At 42.0% G+C, this 21116-nt stretch overlaps 3 protein-coding genes across 4 annotated transcripts; 1 reads left to right on the top strand and 2 right to left on the bottom strand.

The window, feature by feature from the left end:
- Window positions 1-152: 152 nt before the first annotated feature.
- Window positions 153-6557, bottom strand: eva1c (eva-1 homolog C (C. elegans)). Of its 2 annotated transcripts, none has more exons than XM_026182356.1 (9): window positions 6516-6557; window positions 4162-4453; window positions 3149-3339; window positions 2822-2945; window positions 2490-2642; window positions 1629-1772; window positions 962-1039; window positions 778-870; window positions 153-699 (listed from the first exon to the last, which is right to left on the bottom strand). In XM_026182356.1, exons 2-9 carry the CDS (start codon window positions 4271-4273, stop codon window positions 323-325), a joined length of 1272 nt encoding a protein of 423 aa, XP_026038141.1. In that variant the 5' UTR covers window positions 4274-4453; window positions 6516-6557; the 3' UTR covers window positions 153-322. The 2 variants fall into 2 exon arrangements, with proteins under 2 accessions (XP_026038141.1, XP_026038140.1); XM_026182355.1 differs by lacking the exon at window positions 6516-6557 and adding an exon at window positions 4593-4736.
- Window positions 6558-6597: 40 nt separating this feature from the next.
- On the bottom strand, window positions 6598-10516 carry haus1 (HAUS augmin-like complex, subunit 1). The gene is made up of 9 exons (XM_026182360.1): window positions 10372-10516; window positions 10112-10286; window positions 8884-9019; window positions 8658-8792; window positions 8462-8585; window positions 7230-7295; window positions 7051-7122; window positions 6796-6843; window positions 6598-6707 (listed from the first exon to the last, which is right to left on the bottom strand). Exons 1-9 carry the CDS (start codon window positions 10390-10392, stop codon window positions 6663-6665), a joined length of 822 nt encoding a protein of 273 aa, XP_026038145.1. The 5' UTR covers window positions 10393-10516; the 3' UTR covers window positions 6598-6662.
- Window positions 10517-11942: 1426 nt separating this feature from the next.
- On the top strand, window positions 11943-18987 carry mis18a (MIS18 kinetochore protein A). The gene is made up of 5 exons (XM_026182281.1): window positions 11943-12279; window positions 12828-12894; window positions 14512-14634; window positions 15370-15472; window positions 18291-18987. Exons 1-5 carry the CDS (start codon window positions 12039-12041, stop codon window positions 18369-18371), a joined length of 615 nt encoding a protein of 204 aa, XP_026038066.1. The 5' UTR covers window positions 11943-12038; the 3' UTR covers window positions 18372-18987.
- The last annotated feature ends 2129 nt before the right edge of the window (window positions 18988-21116 follow it).

Raw genomic sequence — 21116 nt, 5'->3', positions numbered from 1 at the left:
TGGTACTAGCCTGTGAACCTGATAAAGTTGTTGGTGAATGCTTTTTTGTTTGTTTGTTTGCTGGGGTTGTTTTTTTTATAAATAATGTTTCAGCCTGAAATGTTAAAGCTATATTTAGTGGTGAGTCTGTATAAATACAAAAGACATAAAACTTTGTTGATCATGGAAACTTTTGAAAACTTTTTCTTCGCATATTGTTCGCAAAAATGGCAAAACACAACAAACTGCAATGTTAAAAAAGGAGCTTCTTGTGGTGGTGATCAGTATACCTGATGGGAAAAAAACACCAGATGCTGAGTAGCATCCACAGGTCATGAGTTATTTAACACGAGCTGCCATTCAGATAGGCGTTCATCCAGATCTCCTGCATGATCATCTCTCTGCGCTCAATCCTCTCCGCCCGCTCGGCCGCTTCGCTCACATAAGTCACTTCCTCCCAACCGTATATCGCCTTCCTTTCCGTGGCTGAGAGCAAAGATCTTCCCGTTCCCTCGTGGTCATCTTCTTCTTCATCTGTGTCATCCTCATCCTCGTCATCTTCCTGATACTTAACAGTAGGGCTTCCCGGCTTGGGTGCAAGTCTGTGATCTCTGACCCAGCGTGCCCTGCAGGTCACTCGAACAGATACAGCCAGCAGGGTGAGCAGGAGACCAACGCACACGCTGGAGGTAAACAGCAGAGCTGCCATTTCAGGATGCTCTGTGTAGGAAACAAAGAGGGGGAGTTGCGATAAAGCATGGATTGGGAGTTAGTTCATGAGCGCATGTGTGTCAATACCTTTGATGTAAGCATATGTCAGGAGAGAGTTGCTCATCATCGCTCCTGAGTTGTCAGGCCTTCTTGAGCCTTTAGGAAAGGGCTCCTCCAGATCTGCAGGAGAAAATTGTGAAGATTACAAGTACGATGTGAAGAAGTCACAATAAAATCTTGGAACTGCGTGGACGGCATGACGCTGTTGTACCTTTTTCTGTGCCCACGCTAGGAGATGAGGTGAGGCTTACTATGTTGGGGTCTGCCACCCTTAGTAAACTCTGCGGTACTATTGGGAAAAGGACAGAAGAAGTCTTTGTATCGCTGTGAACAAAATGACTCAGTGGCTCAGTAGACCGTTTTAAACAAGCTACTTCTCACATCCAAACTGAGCCAACAATGGAGTTACACATTCAGATCGAAAATACTTTCCCTACTATTGTATTAATAATAAGCGCCCTTCAAGGCTAACACACATTGTTTTGCTCTATATGGAGCCAACACATCCAGTCAGAAGAATTCTTTCAACACCAGGCTCCAAATTACGATGCATGAATGTGACCTCGATGGCATTTGTGCCAATCACAGGAAGTTTATCAGGATGTCAACTCCAACTCACAAATCAGTTGCTCACAGTCCAATCTTCCCCTGCTATTGCGCTCTTGGGTGTGATGGGATAAGAACAGCTGATGGCTGGGATCAGCTGATAAGAATCCAGAGTAGGAAGTTAGAAATGTTCACCGATGGAGCTACCGCGTAATGAACGAGGCCAAAACAAAAACCTTCCTTTGTGTACGTGCTCCTACTTTAAAACAGCTATGTTCAATTCATCACAGGGATTGCAATTAAGGTGAATGAGGAAACAGAGAGGGTCCTACCACAAGAATAGATCACACTGAGGTACTTCCTGGTTCCTGGAAAGCATGGGTCCCTAAAGGTCTGGTTGCTGACGGGAACAGCACACTTCTGTTTGCTGTAGCAGGACTTGGAGACCAAGTGTACGGCCTCATGGTTCAGACACTCTGCAGGGAAAGAGTCAATTGCAAAAAGAGTTACTGAATAAGAAACATGGATTAACTACAGTTAATCCATCTATTGGCTTCCGCTTATCCATATCAGGGTCGTGGGAGGGGCTTGAGCCTATCTCAGCTATTGTAGGGCAAGAGGCGGGGTGCACCCTGGACAGGTCACCAATGTGACACAGGACTAACATAGTTGTGGTTAAATTTGAATAAAATCAAAAGCATCCAGAGACCTAACTGTATCCTGTCATTGTACAATGTGAAATCAGTCACGTACAGTTTGAATGTCACACCAGGAAATGTTCCAAGAACGAAATGATAACAATGGCTGGGACACACTCCAATGAGCAAATGTATTATTCCATTATTCATGTTATTATCTGCACCTGCTTTTTCATGCTATGGGAAATGTCAAGACAAATGTGAATAGATATTTGTTTATGATAACATCAGAACATTTTCTTCTGCTTAACCAGGTCTGGGAACAGCAGCAATTAAATAAGTATCCCTCCACAAACTGCCACCTTATCACGGTCTCACACACAGAAGTTTCACAAGATTATACAATGAATTATTTAATTCTATTGAGAAGCAATATGTCGCCCTTTTTAAACTTTCACAGTGCTGTACTCTAAATGTAAAACAAACTGTGTCCTCTTTAACTTATTCGTGCATCTTGAGACCTTTCATTGCTGGAATCGTCTGCTAGAAACTCACCAAACGGGGGTGGTCTTGTCAGGTGTGAGGGGCAGGTGTCGGTGTGACCCAGCCTTCGCCCGTAGACAGCTGCATAGATGTTCAGCGCCCTGGGGGGCTTACAGCGCAGGACCATGGTTTCTCCTTCACACACCACATGTCTTTTGTGTTCAGCTGAGTGAGGGGGGGGGAAAAAAGGAGTAAAGACGACTTGGAGGAGGGTCTGATGGTGGTAGGAAACTGACGGCTGAAATTGGGTGTGGGGAGGATTTTTATGTGTGGCTGTGTAGCTATTCGCTTAAGAATGTGTGAGGAAACTTGTGCTGAAACAAAATTTGACCCGATGAACTCACTAGGTTTACACTTGTAGTCCACATGGAGGTATTTGGTAGTGCCGGGGCAGGGGTCCTTCCCAAATAGCAGGTGATTGACAGGCATCTGGCAGTCTCTGTGGCTCTGACACTCCGACAAAAGCTTCTGCACAATAAACATGGACGACAGTCAGCAAACACCATCCACAGTGAAGGAAGGACAACCAAATCAGATGCAAAGAGCCAAGCTTATGCACCGACTGGTTGACATGACGATTTTCAGACTGCGTGAAAGTGACGAGCAGCCACTAAGTAACAGCTGACCCAGTGAGAGTGAAAACAGCTCTTTACCCCACATATAAAATGCACCTGTAGGGCTGTGAAAGCTGAGCAGCTGTGATTGTGTGGAGGGTGTGGAGCTACTCCGCAAAGCTGCATCTCGCTGCTCCCGTAGAAGGCAGACTGGATGGAGATGGTGGAGTGGCGTGGACAGTGGAGCCGCAGAGGTTGCCCATCACACGCGTGGGCAGAGTGGCTGGTAATGATCCTGGACAGGTAGTCTGTTAGACAGAAGACATGTATGCATGCACAGAAGGGAGACTTTGCTAATTTTACACATTACATTCAGAATTTCACCTAATCATACTGAATTAAAAAAAACTAAACTGTAGTAATTTATTAGCTACATAAATAAAACACTCTTTTTCTTGGATCTACTGCATCAGTAGCTGCGGAGCAGGTTGCGTGGCCTCTTTGGCGCTCTTGCAGGTGTCTCAGGTTGCTTTAAAAAAAAAATCACTGTGGTCTTGCCTCACTCACTGTCTTTTTTTTTTTTTTCAAAGTGGCATATTCGGCGAACCGGCATTCAACAAACATAACCGCCCTGTGCTGTACGGTTATACATTACATTACTACTGATTCCAAGGTGTTGAGCTGAAGCTGTGCACAGTGTATCCAAAGATAAATACATTTATAAATCCAACACTGGGGAGATGGTTCAGATAAAACACAAGAATATGAGAAGAAATGCTGCGCAGTCATTTTGTCAGCTTTACCAATACAGCAAGAAGACACAAAATAGAGAATTAAGATGTGTTACATTATACCATCCAGACTTTCTTGCTGTATCATGAACACTAGCAATGAGAAAGAGTACAGCCACATTATCTATAACACCATACATAAAAATGGCAAACAGAAGGTTCACCCCCCACACACACACCCCAGCCACCCAACCCCACTGGCAGCTGTTATTACACACCATATAACAGTGGGGCTCATACCCAACCTGCTGTAACAGAAATACTTCGTGTTCTCATTGTCTGCACGACCACCACCACCACCCCGTAATCCCCCACCCACCCACATCACCATCATCTTACCTGAGAAGTCAGCCAGTCCACTCATGCTTCTGGTCCACAGGAGTAAAGTCAGACAGAGGAGGCTGTGGCTCCAGTCCAGTCCGCGACAACGGGTCCAGCTCATGACTCGCATCCCCCGTCTCACTGATCATATTAAAAGCTGGGACGCTTTAAAAAAAAACCCACCGTAGGACTTCCCAGACTTCACAAGAACCCACGCCAGATGGTGAAGGCGCTCAAAGAGGCCGCGATACCGAGCTTCATCTCTGTGTCGCCTGAGCTGAGATCAAATCACTTCTTCATCCGTCTTCACCTGCAGCACAGGAGAGAGAGAAAAACAGCGGCCGTTTGGGGTTGAGTAAGATCAGCCGCTGTGTGCAGCAGCAGCAGCAGCAATGGACCACAGAGGAGGTTGGGAATAGCAGCTGCGCAACAAGTTGTTCAAAACTGACAGACGAGGTGACGGATCCGAGCGACGCGTGGAGTGGCGAGTCTCCCACGGCGACTTCCCAAACGCTCAAGCCCGCAGATCCGTGAATGGATCCATGTGGAAACTGAAGACGACCCACAGTAACAGCTGAGCGGGAATCATAATGTGGGCGTGGCGCATAAAACTATTTTAAAGGGAAGAGGGGCGACACGCTCGCTGGTAATGACGCACTGGCTCCCTCCCCCTCCGCGAGGCACATGTTTACTTTTTGGAACTTGCTGTTTTATTCTGCCCGTTTCCTTCGCCTTTCTCTACAACTCCTAAGCTTTATTTTATTTTTCCACATCATAGCTTTAGACCAGTGTATTATATTTGGCGGAATATTTCGGCTTTCTTCGCATATTAATCTTACATCTTCACAAAAGTAATAGAAATACTCTCATAGGACATTGTGCAAAGGTTTAATCAGTAGAAAACCTCTTAGAATTAGAAGTGCCAAATTTTGAGGTTTTAAGTGACATTTTGATTCAGTTTCTTCTCATAATCTGACACCCTAACCATGGCGCCTTTCAGTGAAGCTGGGGGCCTACTGGGTAAACTGCTCCCCAGCCCACATCCATGACCCACTCCATGGTAACCAGTCAGTCTCCGTGTCAGACTGCACAGCAGACGTACAACAGTCAAACTGACAGAGACAGTTGGGGTCTCCACGCTCAGCTCCACATAAGTGGGAGAGGCAAGGGTGGGTTTGGATCACAAGGGGGGTATTTTGCATATAAACTGGACAAGTTTGTTGCATTCTCCGTATTTTGGCTCCGGGTGCTCAGGCAGTGGCCCCAAAACCACTTTGACATGCCATTATCCTTCCAAAGCCTGTGGAAGTCTGCTGTCTATCACAAAAGGTTTCCTGCACTTTGTTTTTAAGAGGTAACATAGCCATCTAGGCCAGTCAGTAAAATAACAGAGGCACATGGGTAAACAAGAAATTCATGTAATGAGGTAGTGGAAAGGCTTCTGAAATGTGTTGATGATGCAGTCTTTTTTAAAAGTATAGAAATAATGCTTTTTATTACAATTTCTTTTGTTCAAGACAACTATGTCAACATTCACCACAGGAGACCCATCAGTAATAACACAGACTATAAATCAGGGGTGTCAAACATAGACCTGGGACCCAGAATTGGCTGAAAAAAAGCTCAAATCTGACCCCACTGGGCAGCTTTGGAAAATTTCAAGGAAATCTTTGGATTTTTAACTGTATATTTACATGTTTTACAGCTTCTTCTACAGATAAAGACCTCCACCATGGCCATTTATACTACACCAAAGTAAATAAGCAATAGAAAAATAATGAAATAATATAAAGTTTCACTTTTTTGGGCAGTGAAATACCACAACCTTTCCTGTTATTTTCACACATTTACTTCTTACAATTTAGTTGTGTTGGCAGATTTGAGAAGCTTCTCTGGTCCAGCCCACTAAAGATCAAGGTGGGCTGTATGTAGCCCATGATGCAAGAGGAGTTTGACATTCCTGCTAAAAGTGTTTGGGAGACAAACATCTTTTGCGTGGTTACCAAATCCTGTTTTTTTAAATATGTTGCCATCACAACAAAGCTATTCATTTAATGCCATCTACCGTCTCTGTATTTGGGGAGAAAGATCAGACTCTCACGACATGTTGTTAGTACTTCTTCGGAGGGGAAACAACCCCTCAATTAGACTGCAGTGAACAGAAAATAAAGACAACGCTCTTGATTAGTGTTAATGATGTCTGTAACAAACAGGAAGAGGTGGAGGAACAGAAAACAGATGAAGCCAAATGTTTTTGTTCTCTAATAAATACTCTAATAGGTAACTGTGAAATAAAGAGAAATATAAAGAATAATATTGACAAGACTTTAAAGCTGGAAGTTTTGAAAAAAGTGCCTCTAAGCAGCTCTTACTTTTAGAGCACAAGGAGACTTGTCTCTGCACAGATCTGTTGGGTTGCATAAAAAGAAGCCAGAAGGTGGGTGTCAAAGCAAAGAAATTTAAGTGACTTTTATTATTTAACAAACACAGTAAATAATACAGTAACATTAGACAAATCTTCATTTAAAATCCACATTCATCTCAAGCTGGGAATCAAGTGCAGCCTGAAAACAAAAAAAAGAAATAGGATCAAATTCAATAAATCAGCCACCACATCTCATCCATTATTGAGCGAGTTTTTAGGATGCTTACCAGCTCTCTTTTTGCCTCTTCTATCTTCACTTGAGCCAGAGACGGGCTCTGTTTAGAGGAGGAAAAACAAAATTCAGAAACCCAAATTCAGGAAGTTTGTTTCCACACGTCTGAACACGGTTCAACCCTTTCCTTCAGGTTGGTTTTAATAAAGTCATTTGTGCACAAAAAACATTATCCAAAAGGATAAAAACAGATTAAGGGGTTTGGTCGTGGAGTATTTAAAAGTCAGTAACAGAGTGAAAACAAACATACCGGGCTCAGGTCCATGTAGGGCTCCAGTTTCTTCTTTAAGGGGATTATTTCTTTTTTCAGCTCGGTGACTTCCTGTAGAGAGAAAAATAAGATGACACTTTCAGACCCTCTAAGCAGACGGTATTACATTTTCATTTCCATGGCAATGAATGGGGGCGCATGTGGAAAAGCTGAAATACCTCTGACAGCTGCACAAGAGCCTGGTGGGTGATAGACTTGTCCATGTTCCTGGATACAAGCTGAGCCTGCAGGACAGAAAGAGCAGAATAAAATCAGTGCTCTTTAGAATATCTGCTCCCTCCTGACATTAACAGGAACTCTTGGACCTGTTCTGCAGAAACATCTCTGTTCTCTAAACTGTAACGTGGTGCACACATTATATCTGGGAGATCAAACACTGATGCATAACAAAAAAACTGGAAAACTGGTCATCCCAATGAGGAAAACAGTGCATTTTTCTACACCTTTTCTTATATTTTTTGAAAACTATCTCTTTTTTGTGGTAGTGTCGTCAACACTTCATACCATCCCAAACGTTTTTAAAAAATACTTTTTCTTCTGCATCTTTTCTCCTTTACTATGACCATTCTTAGAGTTTTATATACATAAAATTGATCTTTTTGGCTTCTGATGATGGATATTTTTACTGTAACTGGAGGGTAACTGTACCTCTAAAGCTGCAGGGCAAAAACTTATTTGTACATTTTGTTATAGTTTCTCATCCAAAGCAAACCTCCAATTAATTGAGTCAACACAAAGAAACACAGAGCACTTTTAAATATCTTGATGAGTTCTGCAAAAATGTTACAGGCATTATTATCATTAGCTCTTCTTTCTTTTTCAAACTGCCTCAGATATCACTGCAATATACACATTATTCAGTCTGCCTACTGGAGTACTGGTAATGCAAGTACAAGTAGCCAATCACAACTCAGAGCATCAAGACCATCTGCTGAAGTTCAAACACAGCATCAGAATGAGCAAGAAATGGGATTAAAGTGACTTTGAACCTGGTTGATGGTTGGAGGTGCAGACAGGAGTACTGTATTATTCTAGCTTCTGGCTGAAAACGCCTCATTGATGCCAGACGGGAAGGACCAGACTGCATTGAGCTGACAGGAAGTAACTCAAATAACCACCCATTACAACCAAGGTATTCAGAAGAACCTCTCTGAATATAATACAACTAAGCTTGCAGCAGATGAGCTACAGCAGAAGAAGACTACACTGGGTGCCACTCCTGTCAGCTAAGATCAGGAAACTGAGGCGACAATTTGCCTGGGCTAAGAAAAAATTGGATTTCTAAAAAAAGATATGAAAAATGATATGAAAAAAAAGCCTGGTCTCATGAGAAAAAAGGGGTCCAACCCTGCACTAACAAGGTATACCTAATGAAACACAAACAACATACCTCCCACCGCTCCCGTCTGTTACTGAGCTCGTTCGCCTTTGCTGTCACAAAATCCATTTTGAGCAGCTTCTCCTCAGCTTTAGCGCTCTCCACTGCCTGAGCTTTGACAGTTTTGTTGATATCCCTGAAAATTAAGATTGCCAGTATTACAAAATATGCTACATATCATCCATATAAGAACAGGTGAGTTACCTACTCTTGTAAACTTCCCCGGAGCACCAGAGTTGCCCCGAGTCTCTTTCTGAGGGCCCGGAACTCTCTCTCAAGTCTTCTATTTGACTTCTCCGCTTCCAGAAGTTCACTAGTGAGGTTGTTTACGGCTGGCATAAAGCTGCACACAAGATGACGAGACACGAGCCAGTTTATCTCACCCTGTTTTTTTAACCTGGCCAACTTCATTGAAGAAAAAAAACAAAACAGACCTGCCCAGTGAAGTGTCTCTCACTCCAAGCACCATAGCATTGTCTACTAAAGCAGATAAGCAGTCAGCAACTGGCTTTGACAAACTGGCAGAGGACAGGCCAACACTTTGTAGAAGAACATCCTGGAGATGAGCACCTGAGTGGAGAAAACACTGAAAACTTTAAGGTGGAAGTTAATGTCTCACATAAACAGCACAGAGAAAAGTAAATCATTATAAATAAAGGCTTATTAATATTATTTGTAACAACTTGGATTTTTTTTAAATACTTTTGGCCGATATGCATCAGAGGAAGAGTACCACAGTGCAAAAGTAAAACAGATGAGGCATCAGGCAAACATACAAAGAGAAAACTAAGATGAACAGTTAAATGGTTTTAATGTAGAAATCATTGTATACTGTTTATTACTTCACTATCAGTATCTGTTCACTAGTTTAAGTCTAGACAAATGTGTTTCTGTATTCCAAGTATAATGTAAACACACTTTATAATACACCACACGTTACAGTGTAAAGGTTGTAGGCACTTTGAATTTTTAATTTCTCATCCATCACATAATAGCCATGTGCAAAAGTCAGTCCTGAAAGAGTTTGGAGTAACCATGGTGAACGTTTCATTGCCTGCAACATCATCTGTGAGGAAAACGGGACGCTGGTGGGAGGACCTGCCAGTTCTGGTGTTCTCAGGCGAATGCCAGTTAATCTGCATGGTGTTCGGTTGTGAGCACAGGTCCCACTAAAGGACCTTAATGCCACCGTCATAGTTTGTGTGTTTAGGTTTGGTAACAAAACATGCACATGATTAGCCCACTGGAGGTAATTTTGCAGGGCTCTGGCAGCACTCCTTTTGTCCCTCCTCACACAAAGGGGCCGATACTGATCTCACTGCTCGGTCGATGCCCTTCAACCCTGTCCAGCTCTCCTTGTGTCACCACTGTTTTGAGACCACGATGGAAGATACAGCAAACCGTAGTGATGTACCATCCTGGAGAAGTCGCACACTCTCTGCTGCCTGTGAATGACCTGCATCTACCCTATCAGCAGTTTCTGCCTCCTGCTCGGACAGACTGATATCCCTGAACTTTAACTGTCCTTCTATTACACTGTGACCTGCTAAATGCCTTTAAAATTAGTGCAAGTGCACTTGGATGCTGTCTTAAACCCACAGCATATTTATCTCCCCTCCCTAGATTAAATGAACTTTGTATAACTGCCTGTAAATTACTCACCCTCAGCCTGGTACTCTGCAGCTTTCTGTTTGAGGTCCTCTATAAGGAGGGCTGTGTCACTGCAGCGGGCTTCGCTGGACTGGGCGAGCTGGTACAGGATGTCCACTGTCCGTGTGTTGACTTCAAACTGTGGCACAACCTGCTCACCAAACACGGCGCCGAGCCAGCTGTTCACCTGAGGATGCCACAACAAGCAGGAACATATAAACACGGGGCAGCAAAAGCAGTCAGCGGGATATGCTCCCGAAACAGAAAAATACCTTCTTAATCTTCTCACACATGACTACTGAAAGGTCGTCACAAACCAAAACAAACGTCTTCTCGAAAACTGCAAATGTTTTCGCGCCCCCGAAATCATCCCAAAAACTTCCTGGTTACCGGCCAATGAGAACACAGGGCAAAACCACGTCAAGTAACAAACGAGAGACATATGTTTTTTCTATATTTTCTAAGATATTTCATAATACAAAATTAAATAAAAGATAAACAGGCGTAATCAATCACAGTTGGTAAGTTAAATAAAAATATATATTAAAAAAAACTTTTTCCAAAACACTGTTTCCGGTTCACGTTTCCTGTGGGCAAACAAAGATGAAGAAAAACTTAAAATAGATCGCTTCCATTTCCGTTCAGTTCGACGGAACTAAAGAGACTTGTAGACTTGGATTGTTAGAGCTAACCAAAGCTAAACTCAAAGCTACAACTCTTGAAATAAAACTAAAAATTACAATTTCAACAAATTAACAAAACAACATGAACCTACCTAAATAAAAATGTGGAGGGAATGTCTTAAATTTTTAACTTTTCCAATTTGATCACATTTTTCACAAGTGATATTGGCTCTTTTGTTGTATTATTGTTCTGAATCAGTCTGGATTCAGTCTCACACTCTGACATTTTCTTCTTCTTTCAACTCCTTACTTTAGGGGTCATTACAACAGACCATATGCTTCCATCTCATCCTATCCCTAGCATCCTCTTCTGTCACAACAACCTTCTGCATGTCTTCCTTCACTACATCGCTGAATATTCTCTTTGGTCTTCCTCTTTCCCTTCTCCCTGGTAGTTTCATATTCATCATCCTTTCCCCACTGTGTCCACCATTCCTCCTATGTCCAAATCATCTCAGCTGTGCTTCTCTAACTTTGTCTCCAAAATGTTCAACCTGAACTATTCCTATGAAGACTTTAGTATCTTCAGTTTAGCCACCTCTGGTCTTTTTGGGAGTGCCACTGCCTCCAAACCAAATATCATGGCACATCTCACTAGAATCTTCCAAAGCTTCTCTTTCACGCTCGCTGCTATCCTTCTGTCTTTACATTCATATCCACCATGCTTGCACTGTGTTCTTCACATCTCATGTGTATTGTTTGTTGCTTTGGATGACTGATCCTAGGTATTTATTCTCATTCACCTTCACCATCTCTACTCATCTCTGTGTGCGTTGAGACAACAGGTTTTGTGATTTGGTGCTGTATAAATAAAACAGAATTTAATTACTCTTTGGAGTTTCACTACTTTTAGTAACGTTTTACCTGACCTGCTGTTTTTATTGTTGGTGTCAGATTAATTATAACACAGTGAATGATGAATGTTGGTTAGAGGTGGCCCCTGTGATTTGTTTTTATTTTTCATTTATTTATTTGCCCAGAGACCCAACAGAATCGCCACTGATATACGCTTTGTTCTCACCGGGCTGAGTGCCACAAGCTAATAAATAAATACGTTAACGGCCAACAAACAACAACAAGCTAACAAATATTCATATTTAAAATTATTATTTAAAAAAAATGCATCCGAGTGGAAGGACGAAAGCGGAAGTGCGTGCAGGTTAACGTTTCGTATCGTCGGATACCTCTCGGATGGTTACTTCACCGTCAACAACCCGCCGAAGTTCAAAATAGCTTGTTTGAAAAAGCGAGTAGAAATGGCGACGAGGAAACAGTTGGAAAAATCTTATAGTAAAAGTGTAAATAACTCCACGTTTGACGCGTCCAGCATAGACTCCACCACGGTCGGGGAAAAGCTTTTCCGCCCCACCGAGAACGAGGAGGAGAACGGCGATGACGGACCTGTGGTCTTCATCTGCGCGAAATGCAAGCTGCCTGTCGGCGATTCATTGTCCTGGGATGGAAGTGAAGATGATCTAAACCAAATCAGACTGAAGCGTAAGTTTGGCTTGGGAGATTGTTTGCCCTTTTAGCCCAGAGCCGGCCCAAGTTGTTATGGGTCCAGAGTTTGATTTGGGGCCCCCTTGTAGGCTCAACGCCTACCACCCACCCCAGCACCAGCAATATTAACTATATGTTATCAATGCTTGATTGTTTGTGCATTGTACCCATTTTAGAAAGTTAACTATTTAAACTGCTTCTGAAATTTTCAAAAGGGCAAAACAATCATAAAGAATTTAACAGAAATGTAAATATTATTTTCTTATGTGAACTTCAAATGTAAAAAATGAAAAAAGTTAATAGATTAAATAAGTATTTGAGTAAAAACACCCTCTACTTAAAGTCGGTGTTAATATATCTGTAACTTTGTGCCTCAACTAATGAAAGTGCCCTTCTGACATGCATTTTACCTTTCATATTTATTACTTTAAAAGGAGATACATGTTAAAATGAATGAAAAGACTGATGGCCTGGTGTGCTTATTTACAGGATGTGAATTTACAGATTTCTGAGCTGCGTTCAGCTGACCTATTTTTTATCCTTAGGGGTCACTGACAATGTCATGATTGGAAAGGAGAACCGACTGTACGAAGCAAGTAAAAAGTCTCTCTGGTAAGATGATGCCCAGCAGTAAAATATGTATTCCAGTCCTTTACTACCACCTAGTTTACTACTAGTTAATACTAGTGTAGCACAAAACTTACAATGTTCACAAGTGGATGAAAGCACCAGAACTTGCACATAGGAGTCTTTTATGATTTCTTATTTAATCAAGTCCATTAGGGCAAGGACAGAGAGACTCAAGAGGAGCTTCTATCCCCAAGCCATCCGTGCCCTAAACACACACACCCGCCCTCTCACATCATCTATAATTGACTGAGACAGGACTCTCTTCCAGACACTTAACCAAGGAACAATGTACATTTCAAATTCCTTTAATTTTAAATATATTTATATTGTCTATTCTGTAAAATAGTCAGATGTCTATAATAATAATATTTCCCCCAGGGATCAATAAAGTATTCTGATTCTGATTCTGATATTAATGTACAGAATTCACCTGCTTGCTGCTACCATTGCACATTCACCCAATGTATATACTATATATATATATATATATATATATATATATGTTCTTCCTCTCCCCCCCCCCCCCATTTTTGCACATGTCGAGGAGCGTGTCAGGTTACATTTCACTGTGTGTTATACTTGTATAACTATACATGTGACAAATAAAGAACCTTGAACCTTGAAAACTCAAGATGGTCTCTAATTTCAGTAAAGACTTGGATTTCCCTTTTTTGATTGATGCTAGTGTCAAATTCTACACATCCAACCATGTGGGAGTTGACTTTAGAAGTCTGAAATTACTCATAAAAACTTCCTGAGAGGATTGTGGAATCAGGTTGAACAGATAGTGTTTTTGTTTCAGTCACATCACCTGGATGGACCTCTCACACTCCTCACTCAGTTCTGTGGCCCTTGAAAAGCTTGATGCATAGGTAGCAGGTGATCATCTTCTTGCACTGCTGAGGTGTTCTTGAAGCAAAGGTTGCTTTGATGGTGGCTTTCAGCTGGTCTGTGTTATGGGGTGTTTGTCATCTTCCTGTTGACAAATCCCCACCGATTCTCTCTCTGATTCAAGTCAGGGGAGTTAGCTGACCCATCGAGCACAGCAATAACATCAGGTGATCAGCAGATGGAAGAATGTGCTGTAGATGCTTCAGTTGTCTCTAGCCAAGGAAAGGCTTGATATGTGGAGTACAACAGTTGCCGGTCCTTCGCCGAGGATGTCTGTGTGTGGTGACAGCAACCTCAGAGCACTGTGAAGATCTCCCAAGTTCTTGAATCAACCTTTCTTGACAATCAAGTCTGCAATGATCCCTCCTGCTAGTTCACTTTTTCCTACCACACTTTTCCTCTTCATGCAAACTTTCCATTAATATTCAGTACTCTGTGAACAGCCTTTTCAGCTATGAAAAGTGTTGATAGTTGTCAGATAACTGCAGTGGACTCTGAGATAGATCTACCTCTGAAGCGTTGCAGTTTTAGTACAGGTAGAGCAGTAATACCACATGTGCATGCCTGATTCCACAACGTCCATCGGGGCAGGAGCAGGGTAAGCCATTCTTTTGGCATTTTTTATATATATGTATGTGTGTCCTTGTTGGAGTAAATCTGTTTCTCTGTTTGAATGTTGTGTTTTTTCCTCCTTTAATTTCTCTACAGTTTGGTTGTGGATCTCATCTGTCGAGGCTGCCATTCTGTGCTTGGCATGGTGTACACATCCACCCCTAAGAACCTGGACCACAAGAGGTTTACCTTCTGTTTCAGTGTCGCTGACATCGACAGGTGCGTTTTTGGGACAGACTTTAGTTTAAACAACAACAAAACATGGTTCATGAATTCACTACTTTTCTGATGACTCCATGCGGATAATGCATCACATTGCAAAGCTCAAATCATCTCAATCAAGTTGGTTTGTTGAACCTGACAATGAGCTCAGTGCATTATAGAGAAGCTATAACAGAGAAAATTTGGGATGTGGAGGAACGGAAAATTAACATTGATGTGCCAACAATTCTGCAGCAACTGTGTGATGCCATCATGTAAATATGGACCAAAATATCTGAGGAGTGTTTTCAGCACCTTTTTGAATCTACAGCAAATCTTGTGGCTCTTTTTGAACCTTGAAGGCAAAAAGGTTGTCTAACCCAGTGTACCCAGCAGTGTACCCCCACTTAAAACATGGATCTTTAGTATATACTCACGATGAAATAGAAGAGGAAGAAGTAAAATCTCCCGTGCAACTTTTCACAAAGATTTAAAGAATAAAATATTTTGGTGATTTGTTAAAGTAGATTAATAACTGAGACACAAAGCTTTGACATTTTACATATCAAACAGAAGAGATGAGACATGTTGTATATTGTTATTTTAGAACAAATTTTTATTAATATTTTAGTTATTTTGCAATAAGCTGTACTGTCTCTGGTCATGATATTGTATTTAATACCATTAATCGTAATGTGTTCATGGTGTGAATCCTCCTTTTACAACTTTATTGACAGTGGAAATCTTTTTCAGCTACGTGCTCGGCTCTGGAGGCCAGATGTTGGCAGCAGAGGGCCCCAAAGAGCAGCCAGTAACACTGGAGTACAGAGGCATTGTTGAACAACAGCTGACAGAGGTAAATTACTACTGCTGCTTCTCTTTGTCTGCTTTCCCTGATGATGTCTTGCTTTGGGAAAAACAAAATGTTTCACGTAATGAGCAGATTTTCTGCTCTAAAGCTCACTGTAAACTGATTATATCTCCAAACGCAGGTTGACATTAGTCCTTAAAATTGTATTGTTGCTTTGCAAAAAGTATTAATGTTAAAAAATCAAAATCTGGTCAGCAGGTCTAAACTCTGAAATAGTTTTTCTTTATTGACCTGTCTCTGACATAGTACTTTCTCATTAGCAACAAGCAGCGCTTTCGTTGATGCCCAATGCATAGGTTGTACTAACGGTGACATCAGCTTACTTTTGGGAAACCCTTTGTGCTGTAACTGGCAGGCAGACACTAATATCAGACATTACCTCATCTATCCGTCTCGTCTTATGCAAGCACTATACCATTTTCTCTGGAATAATAGCAGTGATGTTAATATGTTTAGGGTTCAGTGTTGACATCCAAATCTCCTGTTTGCAGTTATCCAATATCTCAATTTTAATTTCCTTACCCTAATTTAGTGTCATCTTATAATTCTCATTATCACTGCTCAGGAATTCTAGTCAGGTTTTTCACGGGAATCGTGGAATGACTCCCAAAGTTGAAGTCTAAATCACCCTTTGTTTAAAATATCCCACAAAACCACTAATTGGCCAGTAGGCGGCGATAGCGCGCAGGAGCGCCTGCCAGCCCTTCCACACTCTCTTGCACCGGGGACAATAGATGTGATACAGACCATGCTGAGGAATCTTCGCTGGAGAAAAACATGTTTTGGTCATGGAGTGTTTTTGTCACGGTAGCTTGGTGTGTGTGCGCGGTGCTCTGCTTTCACTTTGCACCAACCTGTGAGTTTTCATCACAGACCATGTGAACCATTGCATTTTGAGATGTTATCTGTGCAGCAGTATATTAGGAACAGGTTATGCTGATTATGGGACAAGAAAAACAAAGCACGAGCAGCGTATGTCTTTTTAAATATCTAGAAAGACTTGTAGGTGTGTCTAAAGTTCGTTAAATGCTTTGTTAAATTTTTTTGCCCGTGACCTGAGTATTTGTGTATAATTGCCTTCCCTCTTCCTTTTCCATTTTTGTGATCCACCAAAAGATATACGTGAAAACCCCCCCAGTTCATCTGATTAAATTAAACCAGTGTCACTGCTATGAGAATATTACTACACTGTGTGTGACGCAGACAAAGGGATACCCCAGGAAAGTGCATAATGAAGTGAAGATATTTACCTCATACTGGCTTTGGTTAATATTTGGGTTGGATTTACTTCTTAAATCCATCTTGCTTTGAGTGTTTAGTGCTTGTCTATATAGATTACAGATTAATCAGACTATAACTACACAACAGTTATATTAATTTCTGGTTATAGGCAGGTTGTCTTGTTAGCTATTGGTGCATTGTAACAAGATTATAAAGGTTTTTTGATCAGCTCAGATATTAACATCGCCGCTTTCTATTAATACTTGTTTGCAGACAAAACCCTACATCAAGATGATACACTTCAAAAACCCAGTTTCAACTTTAAGGCTTCAATTTTTAAGATATCTAGCTGGGTGTTTTTTAAATCCAAGGCTCATGTAGGTATAAAGTTAAACGTTTTATTGCTCAGTAAAATGTTTTGATAGTAACAGGTCTGAACTTTCATCAGTTGTTAATGTTTTTGAGTTTGAAAAGTGTCATTTTAGTCTGTTAACTGAATTTTGGTTTATGTTTATGACATTTATTGCTAACCAAGTTAAAGTACAGGTCAAGTTTTACTGTTTTCTGGCATTTTATATCAGGATTGCCTCATTATTTGGGGAAATAAATGACAGAACGGTAACTCAGATTTTCTACATGTGCCGTTATCGATTCTGCTCATAGAGCCTAGCCTTTATCGAGTCCTAAATAGTTTTCTGCGTCAAGCATCCCATAGCTTTCCAACAAACAAAAACCACAAACAAACAAAGAAACAGAAAGCGTAGGAAAAAACGGCTGGCAGGTAACTCAGGTGTGCAAAAGCTCCATGCTTAACGAGTTTGACATCATTGTCTTCCACTCAGTTAGAAAAACAGAAAAACACGTCCCTGTGTTTGCAGCACGGAGTGAATAATTTGGCGTCTGTTTTTGTTTTACCAGTTCTCGTACACTGACTATGAGATAAAAAAAACAAAACAAAAAATTGTTGCGTGCGCCCATTTTGTTAAATGAAAGGAAGGTGTGATAGGAGGATAGTTTTTATTCTCTTTGCAAAATGTAAAACGACAAACAAAAATCGTGCAGCAGTTTTGGTAAACACAGGTGGCATTCGTGCTCTCTCTCCGAACCCTTTTGCTCTTGGTCTTTGTTCTCAGCTATCTGATGATGCTCGTGGCTCCTGATGCCATGCTTAATGTATTCTGTCTGTCTGCCTCCCTGTCCCTCCGTCTGTCTGTCTGTGACTTGCAGACACTTGTTTGGGTTTTTAATCTTCTACCCTCAGTGACCTGTCTCCCCCACCCCTCCCACTCTCTCACTGCCCCTCACACCCGTCTGCCCCTGACCACTTCCTCTCTGGGTTACCTCATTCTTCTTCACTGTCTCCCTGTACCAATTATCTTTACTCCTCCTCCCCACTTTCTTCCTCACTGCTGCTCCCCGCTGCTCCCTTCATTTCCCACCTGTTCCGTTTCCCCCTTTGTTTCTTCCCCGCTCTGAATCCCTCCCTCCTCTCTCTATCCTCTACCTGCCCAAAACGCAACACAATTTCTAAACCATCCTTTTCTCTCTTTCCATGAACCCCCCCCCCCCCAATCTTTTCTAGATGAAAATGCTGGTCATGTCCATGGCACACAGGCTAGAGGAGATCGAGATTGGCCTTCAGGAGGGATGCGATGACGCCTGACAGCGATGTTTAATATCCACACCCCTCAGCTGTACCTTTACATTAACGCTTTTATCTGTGACATATTCCTCGAGTTATATGAGTCGTCCTGACCGCAACACCTAAAAACACACACACACACACACACAAAGCTTCCACTCTGCTTTGTCCTGATTACCAGTGGTGAAACAAAGCCTCCCTGCACTTGTAATCAATCACGTTGCCAGCTCTCGCGGCTCATGGCACCGTCTTCCCTGTAGGTCGTAGTGCAGAATGAATGCGCGCTACGAGCAGAATGTTTATTTGTTCGGGATCTCATCAAACAGGCTGCTCACTCAGCACAATGCTGTATTGATCTGGCCACTCGACTCAAGGCCACACACACTTTTTCTTTGTTCTCTCCCTCAAGTGTGGAGCCTTGAAATCAGGCTCGGATACATGCTTTTAAACGTCCAGTCGTCGCAGGAACTGATGAGTATTTGCATTATTCTGTTCCAATGATGACTGAATTTTCCAGAATGGGTGGAAATTACCATCTGTTTCTCTGTGCGTTTACTCATTGTTGGATTGTTCGTTTTGTTCTCAAAGTTACATGTTTTTCTCATCTGCGTAATAAAGCATTGAAGTTTCAAACATGTTCCAGCATTGTCAGTTTCACATTGCAGTTTAAACCAAGCGAGACAACTTTAAACTGTCAGGATAATCTTTTTAAATGTTTCTTTTGCACTTAAATTGTTTGGGGATCAGTGGCTTATCCTGCTTTGTCTTTAATTAGACGTATTTCTTGGATTTAAGAGTTAAACAACCAGTTTAAGACCATCAAAACTGGGAAGGTTGCTTAAGTCGGGGTCAGTGGGTTGATTAAATGTTAGAGCATTAAAAAGTGTTTGTTTGTCAGCTGACCTCTAATGTGCCTAGCAACACTTTCTACCAAAAAGCAGCTCCACGCCGTACCGCTTGCCCTCCCTCACCCACGAGGTTTCATCAGCCTCACACAACAACAACAGTGAGAAACGGCCAACCAGCACGCTGTATCCAAGGGCAGGTTGCGATGGCAACTGAGAGCACGTGCTACGCTGACTGCCTGTTGCCATCTCGTCATCGTGTTCACCGCCGGAGGAACAGCCAGCCAGCTCGCTGGCCAGCATGCCTGTCAACAGACGTTAACCCCCCCCCCCCACTCGTGTTCAACCACACACCACACACAAGGGAAGAGTCGTGAATGAGCTCACCCCTCCAGCCCCCCAACCTTAATCTCTGTGTGATGTTTTTCTCTCTCTCTCTCTCGTAACTCCACCCTTGGTTCTTTCTCCCTCCCCCTCCCTCTAATTCTCCCCACCCTCTACTGTTGTTGTTGGTAGTGGGGGCGAAGTCAAAACAACAACAAACAAACCGCATGGTTTTTGTTGTTTCTGGTAGCGGTGGTCGCAGCAGAAGTGTTGTCTTTATCCAGCTCTCGCTTAAGGATGAGTTGCCTGTTCGCATCCTGCGGATGGATGATGCAAGCCAGCCGACCAGTCCAGATGTGCGCTGTTGCACCCTGTTACACAGGGTGGGTAGCAGGCTCGTTTTGGAATACATTTCCCAGTTTGCTTTGTTTTTTCCCCATAGAATGAAATGAAGCTTAAAGGCTGTTACCTCTGTTTAAAGTCTGCATCTCAGGGAACGGCTCAGTGGATCGCCTCTGAACTCATCTGGCCGTTTTTATATATAGACTTGGTGTTGGTGGATGTGTTGCACTACTGAGTGCAATTATTGCACCGATTTCACCCCGTTCACCTCTTACTTCTGAACCAATCGTTACCACCCAAACCAGGACCAACATAGAAACACACGTCTGTCAGTACCTCTCATTCTACAAGCACTCGGGGACAAAGGATGAATAATGCAGAGGTAGCGTCTGAGTGAAAGTCGCCTCCCCTCTCTCCCCTGTTTTCACCTTCCCTAAGCAATAAGGAAGCAATGTTGCCATGGAGGCAATGAAGCCTCGGCACGGCAGCAGCCAATTGAAGCCTTTTCTGTGTGAAACAGAGGACCAATGGCTGCTCAGACTGATGCTGTTATTGCCACGGACTCTGCGAGCTGATTGGCTGTGCTCTGCTCTTTGATTGAATTTCTGATCTTGTTTTTGGAGAGGAAAAAATATCTCAGGGAGTGCCACCTGTGCCAACTTTGAAAATATGTTTGGTTTTTTTTCGATGGATAGAAAAGGATTATCTTGTGAGAAGGCAAATGTTTCAGTTTTATTGGTTTTGAGAGCATTAAATGATGCTTCTTGTAATTTGGTTCTGATAATACTTGAGGGATGAGGGTGAGAGTGGTAATGAGATGGTTGTGTGTCAGATGTTTTGTTAAGGAAAACATTGAAAACATTATATCTGTACTATTTTTTTCAACCTGCGCAATAGATGACTTTATTTAATCCTCGTTTCTGCCTTTTCCTATCCTGGTATTTGGTTTTCCTCCGACAAAGGGACCACACCCCACCAGTTGCTCACAGCTGGTTTTGGACCATTTCCTGGTTTAACCCTTCATTTTACACAAAACTGTGCATGTTCACTGTGCCTCCTAACACTGAGTGCTTTAAAAATATTGTTTAATAAATAATAATAATAATGATGATGTAATAAACAGATAATTATTAAAAAATAAATTAAATATCCCACTGGACTTTTGCCGTGGCTGATTGCCCCTACTTTTCCAGCGTGGTGGACTGACCAACAGTATGCTTGAACAGAATCTTTTTTTTTTTTTTTTTTTTTTTTT

This window comes from Astatotilapia calliptera, chromosome 10 (assembly GCF_900246225.1).
Source record: "Astatotilapia calliptera chromosome 10, fAstCal1.2, whole genome shotgun sequence".
NCBI lineage: Eukaryota > Metazoa > Chordata > Actinopteri > Cichliformes > Cichlidae > Astatotilapia > Astatotilapia calliptera.
This window is presented reverse-complemented; position numbering and strand designations above follow the sequence as displayed.